An 18,379-nucleotide genomic window follows, 5' to 3' on the forward strand; every position below is an offset into this window, starting at 1 on the left:
TTTTTAAAAAATGACACCAGTCTATGAAAGTCAAAAAGTCTAAAACTCACTATTCTGGAAGATATTCATGTGAAATTCGACTGTTAAAAGTTTCTCACTTTGGAGCCAGTGTGGTGGGTGTTTGACTAGTTGATTAAAATGGCAAAATTGTAGTACTATGCAGCACTGGAAATTCCTGGCTTTTAGAATTAGTTGGAAAATTCAGATTTCAAAAACTGGAACCAATAGTTAGCTCTACATTGGAAGAGACCCACATTTTTCAGGATAGTCACAGATTAGATCCCTCAAATGTTCCTTGTCACTCTAAACTATATTCTTTGAGTTGAGCCAAAAGCAAATTTGAAAAAGGACTGTCAAATGACTGAGGTTTTGCTTTGCAACATGTAACAATTTTGAGGATTGCACATTTGCCTTTTTTTTCTTTTCTTTTCTTTTTTTTTTTTTTTTTTTTTGTGAAAGAAGCATAAATTTGACCTCAGAAAAGAATCTCAGCCTTTTTCCTGAATTTTTTATTCTAGGTTCCATTCAGTAAGAGTATTCATTACCTGCATTTGAGTATGTAATAGATAAAACCAAATTTTTAACATTTTCTTAAATATAGGTATCAAGAAAATCGGAATCCATTGCATGTGTCAATTTTTAATTAGATCATTAATTTCTGCTCTATAAGTAGTCTCTTGAATACTCTTTGGAGTATGAAGTGTTAATTATGTGTCTTAGTTAAAATTTGTGGTTGCTGTGATAATACTATGTAGATAGGTATGTCAATAATACAAATCTTCTGAATTGTTCTTGCTTATACAGAATACAAATATAATATCAATATCTGTGATAATATTGTCTTTATTTTTTAATCCTTTTATTACCTGATTTTTTTACCAAATTTTTAATTAAGTTATTTTGAATTTGTTAAGAGACAGTAAATAGAATTCAAGAAATCATTTCTGAAATTAAATACATCATCACATTTTGTAACTCTGCTGTATATATCATGCAAGCCATTGAACAGATCCAGTTTTTTCTCTCTAGAAATTTCAAGAGCAGTGCTTGATATGAACAAATAAATGCTGTTAGGGTCTAAAGAGCTGATCCCTTACGAAACCTTGAATATTAACACCAACATTTTTTGTGTCTGTATCATTAGGTTATAATGTGTAGTAGAATAGGGCAGTTGGGTAAGGATTAGTGAAACTTTTTTTCTCTTTATAGGTATTAAAATTTTAGACATAATTTGATTAAAAACTTGATAAGATAGGAGAACCTTTATTGGCAGATTTATTTGTTTATACAATAGCTTGTGGCTCCCATACTTAGAGAAACATCTCACAAGATTGTTGTAATAAATGCTTTTTGATCATAATTGTGTTAATGTTGCTAATTTTTAAAAATATCAAAAAAATATTGCACAAAGAGCCATAAAGAAAGGAATCTGGGCCAGGCGCAGTGGTTCACACCTGTAATCCCAGCACTTTGGGAGGCTGAGGCGGGTGAATCATGAGGTTGGGAGATTGAGACCATCCTGGCTAACACGGTGAAAACCCGTCTCTCAAAATACAAAAGATTAGCCAGGCATGGTGGTGGGCGCCTGTAGTCCCAGCTACTTGGGAGGCTGAGGCAGGAGAATGGCGTGAACCCGGGAGGCAGAGCTTGCAGGGAGCCTAGATCACGCCACTACACTCCAGCCTGGGCAACAGAGCAAGACTCCGTCTAAAAAAGAAAAAAGAAAAGAAAGGAATCTGGAGATTTAGGAGTAGTCTTCCTTTCGTACAAGCCAGCACAATGTGGTTTGGAACACTTTGTTTACCTTGTCTTTAGCACGGTCTGAAGTCTCTTTATAAAATAAGGTGAATAGATTGGATGATTTCTATGACACATATGATTTCAAACGGTTAATATGTAAATTTAGGGCAAAAGTGGTTAATAAAAATATCCTCAGAAAAATAAAAATTTTCTGGTTTTTCTTTAGAAGTGTATGTTCATTCACATGAGATACATGTTTGTATGTTTGGATGTATTGGAACTTCTGAGACTTAATCTTCTCCAAACACTTTACATAATTAGACTTTGTGTTAGCATGTTGGTAGCAAATTTATTTCTGATTCTGTTTTCTGCATAGTTTACTGTATATATGTGTGTCCTTATTTATATTTTACTTAATAAAAGCCTGATGAAATATTGTTAAATTACTGCAGCTATCTATTGCTGCGTAACAAATGATCCCAAAACTTAGAAGTTGAAAACAGCAATAGATGAGTAATGTAGCACTTTTTGTTTGTTTGTTTTAAAGTCATTTACTTTGAAACATTTACTTACTAGTTAAGGTAGTGTTTTCTTTAAATGTATTTTTTACATGTATTAAATGTAGTGTGACATTGTTAATAGCATAGTAGAATTCGTTTTTTAAAAAAGTGATGTGCAGCCAGGTGCAGTGGCTCACGCCTGTAATCCCAACTCTTTGAGAGGTCAAGGCAGGTGGATCACTTAAGGTCAGGAGTTGAAGACCAGCCTGACCAACATGGTGAAACCCCTTCTCTACTAAAAACTACAAAAATTAGCCGAGTATGGTGGTGCACCCCTGTATTCCCAGCTACTCGGGAGATCTGAGGCAGGAGAATCACTTGAACCCAGGAGGCAGTGGTTGCAGTGAGCCGAGATCACACCACTGCACTCCAGCCTGGGCGACAGAGCCAGACTTTGTCTCAAAAATAAAAAATCAATAAATTTTTTTAAAAAGTGGTGTGCAAGACTTAATCAGTAGTGTTTTAGGATATTCAGTATGTAGTCATCTTTTATGGGAAATAATCCATATTATATTGGAATCTCCATAAAAATAATACGTAATCATACCTACTTTTATTGATTATTAAGTAAATAAGGGTCTGCAAATTGAACTAAATTATATTGCTCTTGCTCTTCATCTTCCATAAAATATTTTCATGAACTTTAATAATTACAGTTGCTTTTGTGGAAGTTTTTGTACCTTAACATTTAAATCAGTTTAATATGTATTTAAATTAGTTTTACTAGAAGTGAAACATTAGGAATAACACTTTAAACACTTCTCAATTTGCATATCATAGACTGTAATTTTATCACCTTTTTTATACTGTAAAAAGTCATTTTGACTTCTAAACAAAATACTATGTTTATGTACATATAGTAAAATTTAAATGTAGATAGGTTTGAAGTGTAAGAAAATAAAAAAGAAATTTTTTCTCCACCTCACAAAGGTGTATTCTTGTTTGAGTTTTTATATCATATTGTGGCTTTTCTATTGAGAAGTATTTTTGTAATTAATAATCAAGCATTCTGACCAATTGATAAGCCATTTATTTACATAAATTGAAAAAGATCTATATTATTTCTAATTTTTTCATTTCTTTCCTTTAAATTGTGTTTTTAATTTCAGTTTCTAGATATTATAAATTTTGATTAGGAGTACATTGAATTATCCAAATAATCTTAAACATAAAAAAATTTGAAGTATAGACTTAAACTAATTATTGATATTACTTTGTGAAAGTGTTTTTCTTGCTGTTCCTTTTTTATTAGGTGAGTGTGGTCCAAGATTCAGTAAACATATCAGGACATACTAATACAAATACTTTGAAGGTGCCTGAGTGTCGTCTAGCAGAAGATTTAGGTAATCTCTGGGAAAACACAAGATTTACAGACTGCAGTTTTTTCGTGAGAGGACAAGAATTTAAAGCTCATAAATCTGTGCTTGCAGGTACTGTCTACTTATGGGGTAATACAGTACATTTAAAAAATACATTTATGCATAAAATAATGATGCATAATCTTGTTACAGCTCGATCCCCAGTTTTTAACGCCATGTTTGAACACGAAATGGAAGAAAGCAAAAAGGTAAACATGGCTTAAAGGCTAATATTTAATTTATATAAAGGTAAAGTAGTTGGGTGTATGTTTTAAAAGTAGTAGTGCAATGTTCTCATTGTCATACTGTGATAAGCAGGGAAAATTTTTATAAATAGGAAAAAATGTGTTCTATAATAGAATAATAGATGTAGCTCAATGTGGATGTGCAGTGAATATTCCAGGGAACAGCTATTTTTTCTGCCCATCTGGTAGGTAAATTAGATAGTTATTATGCAAAAGGATAGTTATCCAAAGGACTCTTCTGGTCCATAGCTATTTGAGAAGTCTCTGTTCAAGGTATATATTCTGCCTTTGTAGACTTTATGGATTGATTTTTGGAGTCTGTTTTCTAGCAACAAAAATAACATAGATGACATCAGTATTATTGTATACCAACTGTAATCAGGATGTTACCTACTTGACTCCCCCAGATGTTTCTCTTTCACTTGTCATCATGAAATATAGTTATGTTAGAGATCAGAGCTTAATTCTTTGCTGTTTGCATAACTTGTGGACCGTACGGCTCCAGCTGGACAACTCCAGAGTTTATTCATGTGGCTCAATTTTATTCTTTCTGCAGAACTAGATGCTGCAATAAAATAACTGCTTTCTTTCTCAAATTTTGGTTTGGGGAGATGCTGTGATCAGCCTTCTGATCACTTCCAAGTTGGGAGACATCAATGATATCATATACTGTTGACATCAAGGGGTCAGAAAAATTTGCTGTCATTTAGTTAGATATTTAGCTTTATTGATCTCAGCAAAGAAACTAAATACAAAAACATGCAGTAAAAAAGCACTAGTCCTCTTTGGACTTGACTGTTTTTCAGGTAAGCAAGGAAGTGCCAGTATATGATAATACATGCCATTTTTGCAAATGGGAGAATTCTGAGGTAGTGGGCTTTGTTGTTACCTCTAGTAGCTTGCCCTACTTTTGATTAATTCTGGGAATAGAACTGTTTGTTATAGAGTCTTAGGTGTTGTATTAGGACCTAGGGATTCAACAAAGAAAGGGTTCATAGCCAGTGTCCTTTAGAATAGTGGTCAGAAACTTAACACAGATGTGTTTTATTTGGTTTATAGTTTTCTGTTTGTTTACTTTTTTTTTTTTTTTCTTAGCTGTTTTTAATTGAAAACTTGGGGCTCCTTTTTCCACATGGTGGTGCTTGGCTTGGTCTGAATATCCAGATATGGGCTGTCCAGCTGGCCACGGTTCCCACCTCTCTGATAGTGTATGCTTTTCCTCTTGGACTTGTCCACTTCACTTTGCCGAAGTACTTAATGAAGATGTACCTACCTCAATTTTAAAGTAGAATTTAGAAATATCTGTATATGTGTATTTGAGTTATACACTATTTTAGTGTAGATGTAGGGCTTTTAAATTACTGTCAAAGATTCACTTTGGTTCATTTGTGCATTTTTTTAACTTTTTTGTGTTGTTTTTTGATATCAGAATCAAGTGGAAATAAATGATTTAGACCCTGAAGTTTTTAAAGAAATGATGAGGTTCATTTACACAGGGAGAGCACCAAACCTTGACAAAATGGCTGACAACTTGTTGGCAGCTGCAGACAAAGTAAGTAATTAGGTCTTAAGGAACCAAAATATACCCTCAAGCTTGATTTATATAGAATGCTGTCATCAAATGCAAACTCCAAATAACTTGTATTATTTGTAGATGGCTCATGAGAGCTTTATGAAATACCATACAGTAGGGTAATCTGGAAATGAAATTTTTTTTTTTGAAGTCACGATGTGAAAGCATCTTGAACCAGAAAGAAGTGATTTTTTTCATGGGAGAGTAACCTGTAAACTCAGTCGTTTTGAGTGTATATGGACTTCCATTTAAAAGAACACACACAGTGGCATATGTAATTTTCAGGTATTTTTAGTCTTGAGATGTAGTGCATGACCTTTTTTAAAAAAAGGAAAAAATATTGGATATTATGTAACTTGATTCTCTCCATGTAGAGATGGTTTTTTATTATGACAGCATAGAGCAAAAACAATATTAACAATTTTATAATACTTTTTTGTAATGATTTTTTTGAAGGCAGAGAAACTGCAGAAAACATCAGAAAAATGTATAAGCCAATGGTTCTCAATCATAAAAGCACATTCAGTATACAAGTTCACATATGCGTGTATGTATGTATATATGTACTTATGCATGTGTTATGTGTCGATGGATGGTATATGTGTATATATACACATCATTTGAAAAATGTTACTATTGGGGAAACTGGACCAAGTGTATATGGAATCTATTTTTTCTGACAACTGCACATGAATCTGTAACTGTCTCAATAAAACTTAAAAACACCATTTACAATAGCAGCATCGTCAGTACTGAATACATAGATATACATTTGAAAAAAGAGGTTTAAAACCTGCACATTGAAAATTACAAAGGTATATTGTGTGATGCTGAGGTTTAGGGTGTGATTCACCCCATCACCCAGGTAATGATCATAGTACCCAATAATAGGTAAGTTTTCATTCCTTGCCTCGCTCCTTCTCTACCCCCTCAAGGAGTCCTCAGTGTCTGTTGTTCCCATGTTTATGTCCATTACACAATATACCTCTGTAACAAACCTGCACATGTATCTCCCTGATTTTAAAATAAAAGTTGAAAAGAAAAAAAAAATTACAAAATATGCTAAAAGAAACTCAGGAAGACTTACATAAGTACATAAATCTTGTCCATGGACTGAAAGTCTCAATATTGTTAAAATGTCAGTTGTCTTTAAAATTGATAGTAGAGTCACCATATTCCTCTCAAGATTCTAGCAGTCTTTTTTCTTTCTTTTTTTTTTTTTTCCCCCAGAAGTTGACAAGCTGATTTAAGATTTTATGTGTAATAACTTTGGGGAAAAAAAGAATAAAGTAGAGGACTAACACTACTTGATATCATGACTTACTATAAAGCTTTAGAAATTAAGACAGTGTGTACTGGTGTCAAGATACACAAATAATGGAACAGAATAAAGAATATGAATATGAAAATAGACCGTCGCATTATGAATATTTAATTTTTGACAAAGGTGCAAAGACAGTTTAGTAGAAAAAGGATAATCTTTAAACAAGTGGTACAGGAACAATTGAATGCTTACATGTGTACCTCAAACCATACATAACAAAAAAAAAAAAAAAAAAATACGGCAGGCCTTGCATGGTGGCTCACGCCTGTAATCCCAACACTTTGGGAGGCCAGAGTAAACGGATCACTAGAGGTCAGGAGTTCAAGATCAGCCTGGCCAACATGGTAAATGAAACCTTGTCTCTACTAAAAATACAAAAATTAGCTGGGCATGGTGGTGTGTGCCTGTAATCCCAGTTTCTTGGGAGGCTGAGGCAGGAGAATCGCTTGAACCCAGGAGACAGAGGTTTCAGTGAGCCAAGATCATGCCACTGCACTCCAGCCTGGGCAAAAAAGCAAGATTCCATCTCAAAAAAAAAAGTAATGCAAAATGGATCATAAACCTAAAAATCTAAAACTTCTAAAACGAAACATAGGAGAAAGTCTTTGTGATGTTAGGTTAGGCAGAGATTTCTTAGCTGTGGCACCAAAAAATCTGTAAAAGAAAAAAATGATAAAATAGACTTCAATAAAATTACAACTGCTTTTCTTCAAAAGACAATAAAAAGATTAGCTACAAACTGGGAGGAAATATTTTGCACAGCAGATATCTAATGAACAACTTTTATTCAGAATATATTTGACTTTTGTATTCAGACTATATAAAGAATTCTCAAAACTCAGTTATAAGAAAACAATGTTATTTCTAAAAGTAGACAAAACATTTGAGCAGACATTTTCTGAAATAATGTCTGAAATACATTAAAAGATATTCTAGTCAAGCATGGTGGCTCACACCTGTAGTCCCAACACTTTAGGAGGCCTAGGCTGGAGGATCACTTGCGCCCAGGAGTTTGAAACCAGCAAATGCAACATAGTAAGTCCCTATCTCTACAATTTTTTTTTTTTTTTTTTTAATTAGCCTGGTGTGGTGGCATGTGCCTGTAATCTCAACTACTCAGGAGGCTGAGATGGGAGAATTCCTTTAGCCCAAGAGGTCGAGGCTGTAATGAGCCCTAATTGTGCCACTGCACTCCAGCCTGGGCAACACAGCAAGACCCTGTCTCAAAAATAAATGATACTCAACATCATTAGGTCGTTAGGGAAATGTAAATTCAAACCATCATGAGATATTCCTACATATCATTATAATGGCTAAAAGTACAAAGACCATACTAAGTGTTCTCAAGGATGTGGAAGAATAGGATTCTCATATGTTAAAGACATGGAAAAAGTAGGGTTCTCATATGCTGCTGTTGGAAATGTAAAATGGTACAACCACGTTGGAAAAGTGTTCAACAGTTTCTCAGAAAGTTAAACATAAACTTACACTGTGATCTAGTGAGTCCAATTTTAGGTTTTTACCTAAGAGGAAAGAAAGCATATGCCCATACAGGCACTTGTATATGACTAACAGCTTCATTTGTAACAGCCAAGAACTGGTAACAACCCAAATATTCATCAGCAGTTGAATGTGTAAAACGTTTTGTTGTATATCTATGTATGATGGAATAAAAAAGACTGAGCTATTGATAGGCAATAACATTCATTATTCTCAGAATAATTATACTGAATGAAGGAGTCAGACAAAAACAAATATGTAATATATGATTTCATTTATAGAAAACTCCAGAAAATGCAAAGTAATCTATAGTGATAGAAATCATATCAGGGGTATTACCTAGGGTGGGGCGAGAGGGAAAGATTACAAAGAGGTAGGGGGAAACTTTGGGGGACGATTGGTATATTTACTACAGTGTTAATGATGGTTTTATGGCTGTATAAACTTACCAGAGTGTGAACCTTATGTGTACTTTATTGTGTGTCAGTTATACTGTAGTAAAGCTGCTCAGCATGTTACATAACATACACTAATAACTGCAAGAATGTTTAGTGGTTGTAAATATGATTTATTTGACATTATAATGAATTCATTCTTCAATACTGAGTGGTGGCAGCATGCAGTATACTTGGTGGTACACATTAGTGTTTGAAATAGTAGAGAAGTATATTTATTAAGAATACTGAGTAATAAGGTAGCTTTTTAGAATAAATCCTACTTTGAAAAATACACTTATGCAAATTGCAGTTTCCTAAACAAAATTAGTCTTTTTTCTAAGTACATTCATTTATATTTTCTTCATATTAGGTTAAAACAGTAACTTAAAGAATTTTAAAATAATTGTAAAGAATAATCTACTTTACCTTTATTTTCCAAGTTACAAATGTATCATGTATTCAGGAACTTAGTTGGAGTAAATGTTTAATGGTTATGTTTTCATTTTGGATAGTATGCACTGGAACGGCTGAAGGTCATGTGCGAAGAAGCTTTGTGTAGTAACCTCTCAGTAGAGAATGTTGCGGATACCCTTGTCCTTGCAGATTTGCACAGTGCAGAACAGTTGAAAGCACAAGCCATAGACTTTATTAATAGGTAAGCTATGCTTATATTTCAGTGGGCATGACACCTTCAATATTTTTTCACCGGACTTTTTTTTAAGTATGTTTAAATCTTCAATGCAGGTGCAGTGTACTGCGACAACTTGGGTGTAAAGATGGGAAAAACTGGAACAGCAAGTAAGATGATATCAGTTTCTGACTTAAAGTTGCTCTGCATAAGTGAAATTAAATGTTTGCATAGCCTTTTGTTCATCTACAATAAGTATGAATCCAGATGTCATATGAAGCAAACTGCCAGTTATTAAAAACAAACAAACAAAGACTACTTAGTGGATTCCTGAGGCTATGCTCCCTTGTAGGTCAGCTTCTAATGCAACCTCGGATGGATGCTGTAATATCTTAAGTGCATAATGCCATGTGGTATATAGCAGAGTACAGGTATTGCTAGAGATCCAGTCCGTGCCCCTTCAAAAAACATTCCAAAAAGTGTGGGAAATAATTCATTTACTCTTATGAGGAATGTTACCCTCCAGATTTGCTGAGAAAGCCTTTTTGAAGGCTGACTCACTGCCTCTTAGGTTAGCCAGGTACCTTGAGTAATATGCTATATTAGACTAGCTTCCTAATATTCCAAAAATGGTAACAATTTGATATTCCCTTTTCCCTAGTGAACCTATAAGGAGTAGGATAGTTGCTATATCTTCTAAGACTGGATCTTGTGAATATGAGCATACTCTTGTGAATATGAGCATACTATTCTACTTTTTCCCTTCTCTTATTTTTCATGACTTTAATATTCTTTGTAATTATCTGAAATCAAAATGGGGAGTCAATAGGTTGAAGTGTTTGCTTCTGATTTTGATTAGTTTTGCCTATAAACCCTTAAATTTCGCTTCCTCAAATTATCAGAAGTTGATGTAAGAAACCGGGAAGTTTTTTTTTTTTTTTTTTGACGGAGTCTCGCACTGTCGCCCAGGCTGGAGTGCAGTGGCACAATCTCGGCTCACTGCAAGCTCTGCCTCCTGGATTCATGCCATTCTCCTGCCTCAGCCTCCCGAGTAGCTGGGACTACAGGAGCCCGCCACCACACCCAGCTAATTTTTTGTATTTTTAATAGAGATGGGGTTTCACCATGTTAGCCAGGATGGTCTCGATCTCCTGACCTCGTGATCTGCCCATCTCGGCCTCCCAAAGTTCTGGGATTATACAGGCGTGAGCCACCGCACCCGGCCAAATATTTTAAAGAATGAAATGAATTAGTTTATTGACTTAATTATTTCCCATTGCTTTAATCTGTTTTGATATATGTGAAGTTGTTTAACTGAGTTCATCCTATTAGTTTGTAGATTCTGTTTTCTGAAAGTAAAAAAAAAAAAAACTTTAAAATTATTGGTTGTCTTGTATAATATGTTGATCAGTGTATGCTAATATGATATCATCATGGTATTTGATCCTAGAGAAAAATTGTTTTGCGTTTAAAATATATTAGCATCAAATGTCAGTTTAGGATCCTTTGTACTTAGCCATTTTCAAGCGCTAGTTTTACTCTTAAGGAAATACTTTACATTTTATAACTTTTTCAGTGTCAAAAAATAGCTTGTTTTGTACCCCCTTGGAGAAGCTGTATTCATATTCATCAATAGATATTTATTAATAAATGAAAAAGGTATAATAGGTATCTATGTGATTCTAAACAACTAATTGAAATTTTGAACACAATGACACACTGGTATTAGGCTGATGCAAAAGTAATTGCAGATTTTGGCATTACTTTTAATGGCAAAAACCACAATTACTTTTGCACCAACCTAATAATTTGATGTTTGCCAACTTAAAAAATTGTTTTGTTGGTATCAGCTACTATTTAGTTCAGCAAACATTACTCTAGTATCTTCTGTGTGTCAAGTACAATGCTAGGTAGGGTACTGCATATAAAAATAATTTCAAGAGAAATTCTTGGTCCTGAGAAATTTATCTAATATAGATAGATATATAAATATATCATTTCATTATAATATGCTAAGTAATACAATAGAAGAATATGTACAAGCATTTGACTAACCCTGGAAATTTAGAAATGGCTTCCTAGAGATTGCTGAGTCTTAAAACACAAATAGGAGTTAGCAGAACTAAGAAGGAAGTAGCAAGCATTGCAGACAGAAGGGACAGCATGCCAAAGTATAGAAGCGTAAAGTAGTAGTTGATCATTCTTTTGACAGATACTTATCTTTTATTATCCAGTAAATTCCCAAGTTACAGTGCACAGTATAGAGAATACAGTGGTGAGCATGACATATATTTTCCCTGCCTTCATGGAGTTTATGGTCCATGAGATTGATTAAACAGGTAATTGCAATAAAGTGTGATGATAGAGAATATGTAGCATACCCTTAGGAGCATATAGCAGAGACTTAACCTAATCTAGGAATCAGAGAAAGCCTTTTCAAAAAATTGTTATGAAACTAAACACCAGAAATATTGTAGAGGTTACCATGGTAAAGAAGAGGGAAGAGAGGAAGAAAAGTACACCCCAGAAAAAGGGCATGAGATGTGGAAAGTTTTAATAATGAGAAAGAGCAGTATACTCTGTGTGTGTGTGTGTGTGTGTGTGTGTGTGTGTGTGTGTGTGTGTGTGTGTGTGTGTGTGTGTGTGTGTGTGTGTGTGTGTGTTGCGGCGGGGAGGTAGGTAATAAGAAGCAGGAGAAAGTAGGCAGAGGTCAGATCCTGAAAGGCCATGTAAAATAACATTAGAATTTTTAGATATTCAGAGTAGTAGGTGACCAGTAAAGGGTTTTCACCCAGAGTGGGACATGATTAGTTTTGCGTTTTTAACAATCTCTGCATGCAGGGTGGAGAACGAATTGTGGGGAGGTTACGGTGGCGATAGTAGTTGAGAAACAAGGTTGAATACAGGTAGGCTAGTTGGAAAGTTATTGGAGTAGTTCAGGCAAGAGATGAGCGGTGGAAATTATACTTGATTGGTGACAGTGGGGCTAGAGAGAAAAGAAAGTAAGAAATATTTTGAAGGGAGAATCTAGTATTTAGATATGACTTGGATGGTAGATGGCATAAAGGAGAGAAATGAGGCAAGGAAGGGTAACTAGATTTGTTGCTGGAGCATTTATTTACTGTTACTGTTTGGTGAGAGCATAGTGTACATAGGGTACAATAAGTAGTTCAGTATCAGAGTATAAAATGCCAGATCATGGAAGAGGGGGTTGGAAGTGTGGGTAGAGTAAGAAACCAAACATAATATGATGCTGTATTTGTCTTTCTAAAGAACTTGGATATGAGCAGTGGGGAACAATGAAGAGGGCCTCATATATTTGTGTTACCAAGGTAGCATTATGGAAGCTCGGTTTGAGAGGCGCAGGAAACTAGAAGACCACTTAGGAGTCTGTTGTCATAATCCAAACGTGAGATGATGTGGGCCTTAAACTGGGATTCAGGACATCTCTGAAGCCTTTCAGACCTTAAAATAAGGTTTTGATGATTGGAGAGGAGAGTCTATGGTGACTCCCAGATTTCTAGCTTGCATCACTGGATGATGGTGGAAGTTTTAGCTGACTGGAAAGGTAGGAGGAAGAATTTGGGGTTGGGGAGAGGGATGATGAGCTCTCATCTGACAGTCCTGAATTTATGGGTCTTGAGGCACATCCAAGTGAGAAAACCAAGTGGTTGGGAATGAACTTTGTGTGGAGCCCTAGGATTTAGCAAATCAGTAGTTAACATCATTGAATTTCATAGTTAAAATTGTGAATAGTGGATGAGATAGAATGAATAATGAATGTTAAGGGAGAAGAGTAGAGTTCAATATTTGTAACTCAAGAGAAAATCTGCCTTATAAGAGGCATATAAAAGCAGAGAAAGGGGCTCTTGAAAGAGCTGGTACAGAAATGGTAACAATGAGAGTTGAACTGTGAAGACCTATGTCACATACTTTAAGGGAATAGAACTTCCAGAAAAATTTAATAGTTTCAGTTGCCACAGAAAATACCAGTAAGATAAAGATGGTATTTTAATAAAAGCAAATGATTCGAATACCTAGGTAAAAAGTGTCCAAATATTTTGAAATTTGCAGTGCAACAGTACATTTTGAAAAGTACTCTTTAGTAAACATCTTTTTAATTCTATTTCTCAGCCAAGCAACCGACATAATGGAAACATCGGGGTGGAAGTCCATGATTCAGTCTCACCCTCATTTAGTAGCAGAAGCCTTTCGAGCACTAGCATCTGCACAGTGTCCACAGTTTGGCATTCCACGCAAACGGCTAAAACAGTCCTGAAATCTTCCATGAACAGTTGAAAAATGGAATTGACTTTTACTCCTCCAGGTCCAGAAGGATTCTAATACACAAACCATAAGCAAGAGTTGTTTCTGTTATTTTGTCCACAGAACAGAAGCTGAAAAAGCATATTGCTTGCATTTCAGGTGGATAATTTATGGTTTATTCTTCAGCTTTAAATTAGACTGATTAATTCACTTCAAGGCCTTAAATTATCTTCAGTGACTTCTCTTGTTCATATAATACTTTAATTTTTTTTTTATTGTGCCTTGTCATTTTGACCAAGGCTATGCAGAATTGCACTAGCTCCATAATGCAGTAATATTGATAACTGAAGATATTAAGTTTCAAAAGGATCTTCCATTATTTTGCAAAAAGAAAAATGAATTTTATAGGGTTTGTCCTATGCTATCTCAAAGTTTAAAACTAAGTTCTCTTTAAAAGCACTTGTATTGGAGATTACCAGTAATGTCTCCAGTCTAAGTTCTATAAATATGGGAGAACCCTCTTACCTTCAAGGTAAGTTACGGCAATACACTGCTTCAATTCTAATTTATTTTTCATTTCAGGGGGCAAATATGCAATGAGTTGGCCCAGATTTTTAGTGACATTTGTGATGTTTGTCTTGTATGTTAACTGTCCAACAAACTGTGGGTTTATTCTAAGTTTACAATGATTAAGAACTGATTGAGGTTAAGATTTCATGAAGAAAGCATGTATTGTGTGGAAGTAATTTTTTTTTTTTAATTTATACTGACCTACATTTATATGAAGAATTCTGTACATGTTAAAAGTAAGGATGACCAAATGTAAATTTAATGATTGGGCCAATTAAGAAAGATATATATGCACTTTTACTGTGTAACTTTTGTATGCTGAATGGTACATATATTTTTTTGCTTTTGAGGGAATTATTAAGGTATAATTAATTGTGTCTTAACTTTTGAAAGAAATTTTTAGATGGAGACAACTGGGATGTTTATGATAATAGATAAGAAATATCCTTGATTGTAGTTAAATTGGTTTGGATTACAGATACTCATTATTGAATTGACTCCTATTTTCTCACATTTTGGAAAAGACACCTGAACAATAAATGAATCCTGGATAGTCAACTCTCCTTCACGTAGTGAACTGATACTTGCCTGTGGGAGATGCATACCAAAGGAGAGAACCCTTAGACTATGTCAGGTCACACTAGGAACCTCCCCGCCTCCCCGTTTTTCTTCATTGTGTTTCAGTTACTGTACTAACATTGTGGATGATACTGAAATTCTGCATAATGTGAACAGGATAAACTATTTATAAACTGAATTTCATGGGCCAGTTCTTTATTATAAATGAATTTTAGCTTTAAATACATATACACGTTCAGTGGTTGATAGTTGTGTTCTCAAGGGAGGTTTGTTCTGGTGCATTGTCCTGGAGAAGCAGAAGTAGTCAGTGTCGGGGCACCACATCTGACTTACTGTGGTGGTGACAATGTGCTTCTTAAGGGCACAATTTATGTTTGACCACAAGGGAAAAAGTGTGTCACTGGAAAAAAATGCATATACCTATGTTTGCAAACATAACTATTCTTCAGATAAAAATCTGTATAATTTGTTTATTTAATGTTTGAAGTCAGGACAAAAGAAAAAATGAAGCTTGAGGTGTTTTCAAATAGACCTTATTTTTGCTATCTCTTTGTTAGGTGTTAACTGAAGCAATTTTAATGTATCCAGATTCATCGGGATTCATATTTACATTGAAAAAACTCAAATAACCTTTTGTTATCCACAACAACCTGGAGTTTAAAAAGATCGTATTTTCACCTGTCTTCATTACTTTCTATGTAGTTTCATTCTTTGTCGTGGTAACTTAAATTTGAAATTGGAAGAATCTCTTGGGATAGAAGAAAGATTCTTACCTGGTGATGGACTTCATCCTTCATCCTGTGTAAGGGTATTATGGGAGGTAGAAATTCACTTCCTTAAATCCGTCATATGATTGAGCCTCTTAAGTTTGCAATATTATAATTTTAAAAATCACATACACACATACATATGTATACATTTCCAATTTAAGATTTTTCGAGGATCTTATAAGAAAACAAAAATTCCCTCAGGCTATAGAATTATGTTGTCATATATCAGAAAAGTACTGATGTATCCATTTATATCCAATGCACACCACACCGGCACATTGTGAATTAATTCACCGCTTGAATCTATATTTCTAACCACAGTGACTTCAGTAAAAATACCATATAATGAACATTTCAGCTTCTTCTTACTTACTCGAGAGTTTATTGCAAATCTTAAGGATTTTATTATAAAGATTTTTTTTTTAGTTTGGTAGCACATTTTGTACCAAAAATGTCAAACACTGTGCTGTAAGAATATCCATGTGTGTAGAAATGTCCACTTTTCAGATAATATAACGCCTACCATTATACTAACAGAATCATATGGTAGTTGATTTATTTTTTTATTTATTATGTATATTTTTGGTATTGTGGGTTCTTGAGGCAATGATAAAAACACTTAATGTATTCTGACATGAGTGCTCTAATAGCCTCCTCCCCCTCATTTTTAAGCTACATACATTACTTTCAAAATAGGCATAGATATTCTGTCCAGCCTTTTGAACTATTAGCCTGTTCCTGTTTCCCTTTGTCACCTTAAGCAGGGCTTTTTCTGAGAAAGTAGTGAATGGTTTAAAATGTTACATACTATAAAAATAATCATTGAGTAACTGTTGTTTAGACCAACACTTAGAAATACTATATTTGTGCCTTTTCATTTTTTAATTTTAATGTGTGTTGATATTTGGAGCACAAATAATGAAGGTGCCATAATATGGCTTGCCAATGTTACCTCCTTGAATAGTCATGTGTCATTGTCTTGAAATGGTAATTGGAGAACCTTGCATGAAATAATGTGATCATTTGTGTGTGTGTGTGTGTGTGTGTATGCGTGTGTGTGTCTGTGTGTGTGTAAATACTTGTATTTGTTTGGGGCTTGTGTGTGGTATGTTAAAAAGAGTGAATTTCTGGAAATAGAAATCAGTTAAATGTTGAAAGTTCAGGTTAGCAGAAATATTTCATTTAAATGTGCTTTACTTTGGAGGACAATTGATTAACAGAGCAAATGATAATTTTCAAAAATGTGATCAATTTACTGCATGATGAAATGTGAAAACAGTGCCTTTTTAGGACATCAGTTATAATAAAATTGTTTTAAAATATTAACAAAGATCTCAAAAAGTTGTCATGAACATTATTGGTTTTTTTAAAACTGGATCTAAATAAGAGCTTAGATGGCCAAAATTAGAATTAATAATTTACCCGTTTAAATTTTGTGCATAAGTTTAAAATCTTAATCAGAATTCTTTATAAAATGTGGGTCATAGATATGACCCAGTGTTACTAAAATAGAACAGGGATTGTGAAAATCCAACTCAACATACTTAAATATACTTGGCTTAGAGCCAAGCATACTTGACGAGGTGAATTATTCTGACTTGGACATGCATGCTCTTTGATGGATAAAATAAAAATATTCAATGTATTCTTACAAAAGAAGGTGGGTGGGTGAGTGGATTTGTTTTAGTGTTCTCAGATTATAAAGACAGCACTTTCCGCACACATGAGTGTATTTTACAAACCTTTTTTATACAAGTTAATGAGCTCTACTTTATTTAAGTGTTCATGGAATGATGTAAATTTTAGGTCCAGTTGAACAAATATTGAGTGCCTAACATATGCAGGACTAACTCCTTACTAGGAATGAAATCACACAGTGTCTTCTGTTTGCAGTATGTGAACTTTATGTTTGAAAAGAAATTCTTATATTTAAATGTTTCTGTTGTCAGAGTTTATCATTGTATACTGTAACCCAGTAAATTTTGCATTCAGTTTTAAAAAATGAAGATGTAACTTACGTGAGTCTCATTTTTGAAAATGAAATTCCGCAAAAATTATTTAAAGATTAGTTCTTGGGGAAATTGATTTTCAAGATTCAAGTGTATAAAAACTTATATTGAACTTTTCAGCCTCGTTTTTAATTAGCTGATGTTAATGATAAGATACATAATACTTGTATCTTGTTGCTGAAAATATTTTTTGCATTTCAACATGAGTTAAAATAAAGTTGTTACTACTTATTCAGAATTAATCGGCTATCTTGTGTTTATTTGAAAAATACATACTCTTTTTTAGATTGATACGATGCTTTGCGAAAGAGCCATGTATTTGATATGATAAATCATGCATAGTAATTGTCTTTTCTACGTAGGTAAGCTCTTATTTTTTGAAACCAATTGAAGACATTCTTAACTGTGAAATATTAATATGCATTTATTTTAATATGTATGAACCATCAATACTGGATGACTTATTCTAATGCTATGTACGATTAATGTAACACTTAGAGATCACCTTTTCCCTGTCATTCCTATCCCGTCTTAATTTCAGTTATCCTAGACAGTTTAATCATTTGATGCTATCAAAAAGCAAATTGGGGAAGGATATTCCTGAATCAGTTTAACAACAGTAACACATTTCGTACTTTAAAATTATGGCCAATGTGGTGGTAGAAAGGCACAGTGAAAAGCCTTCCATGTACCTCAGACACACATACATGTACTGAATTTTCCCTAATAGAATAAAAGCGGGTTGAAAAATTTAGAACATCATCTATGCAAGTATAGTAAAGTAGGATAAGTGGTTAATAATATTATAAATGTTACTAAT

The 18,379-nt window shown here is 34.0% G+C and overlaps 1 protein-coding gene across 8 annotated transcripts in view; it reads left to right on the forward strand.

Annotated features, from left to right (window-relative positions):
• The window catches only part of SPOPL (speckle type BTB/POZ protein like), a 65,255-nt gene extending 47,461 nt beyond the window's left edge, over nt 1-17,794 (forward strand). For 4 of the 8 annotated variants that reach the window (XR_013401802.1, XR_003721159.2, XR_013401803.1 and 1 more), the window contains 7 exons: nt 3,553-3,730; nt 3,812-3,867; nt 5,333-5,455; nt 9,250-9,392; nt 9,482-9,535; nt 13,500-13,790; nt 15,338-17,794. Coding sequence is in view for 4 of the 8 variants with exons in the window: in XM_015110018.3 (XP_014965504.3) it covers nt 3,553-3,730; nt 3,812-3,867; nt 5,333-5,455; nt 9,250-9,392; nt 9,482-9,535; nt 13,500-13,644 (699 nt within the window). In the remaining 4 variants the exon portion in view is untranslated. 8 annotated transcript variants of the gene reach the window in all.
• Nucleotides 17,795-18,379: the final 585 nt, after the last annotated feature.

Source organism: Macaca mulatta, chromosome 12, assembly GCF_049350105.2.
Source record: "Macaca mulatta isolate MMU2019108-1 chromosome 12, T2T-MMU8v2.0, whole genome shotgun sequence".
Classification (NCBI taxonomy): Eukaryota; Metazoa; Chordata; class Mammalia; order Primates; family Cercopithecidae; genus Macaca; species Macaca mulatta.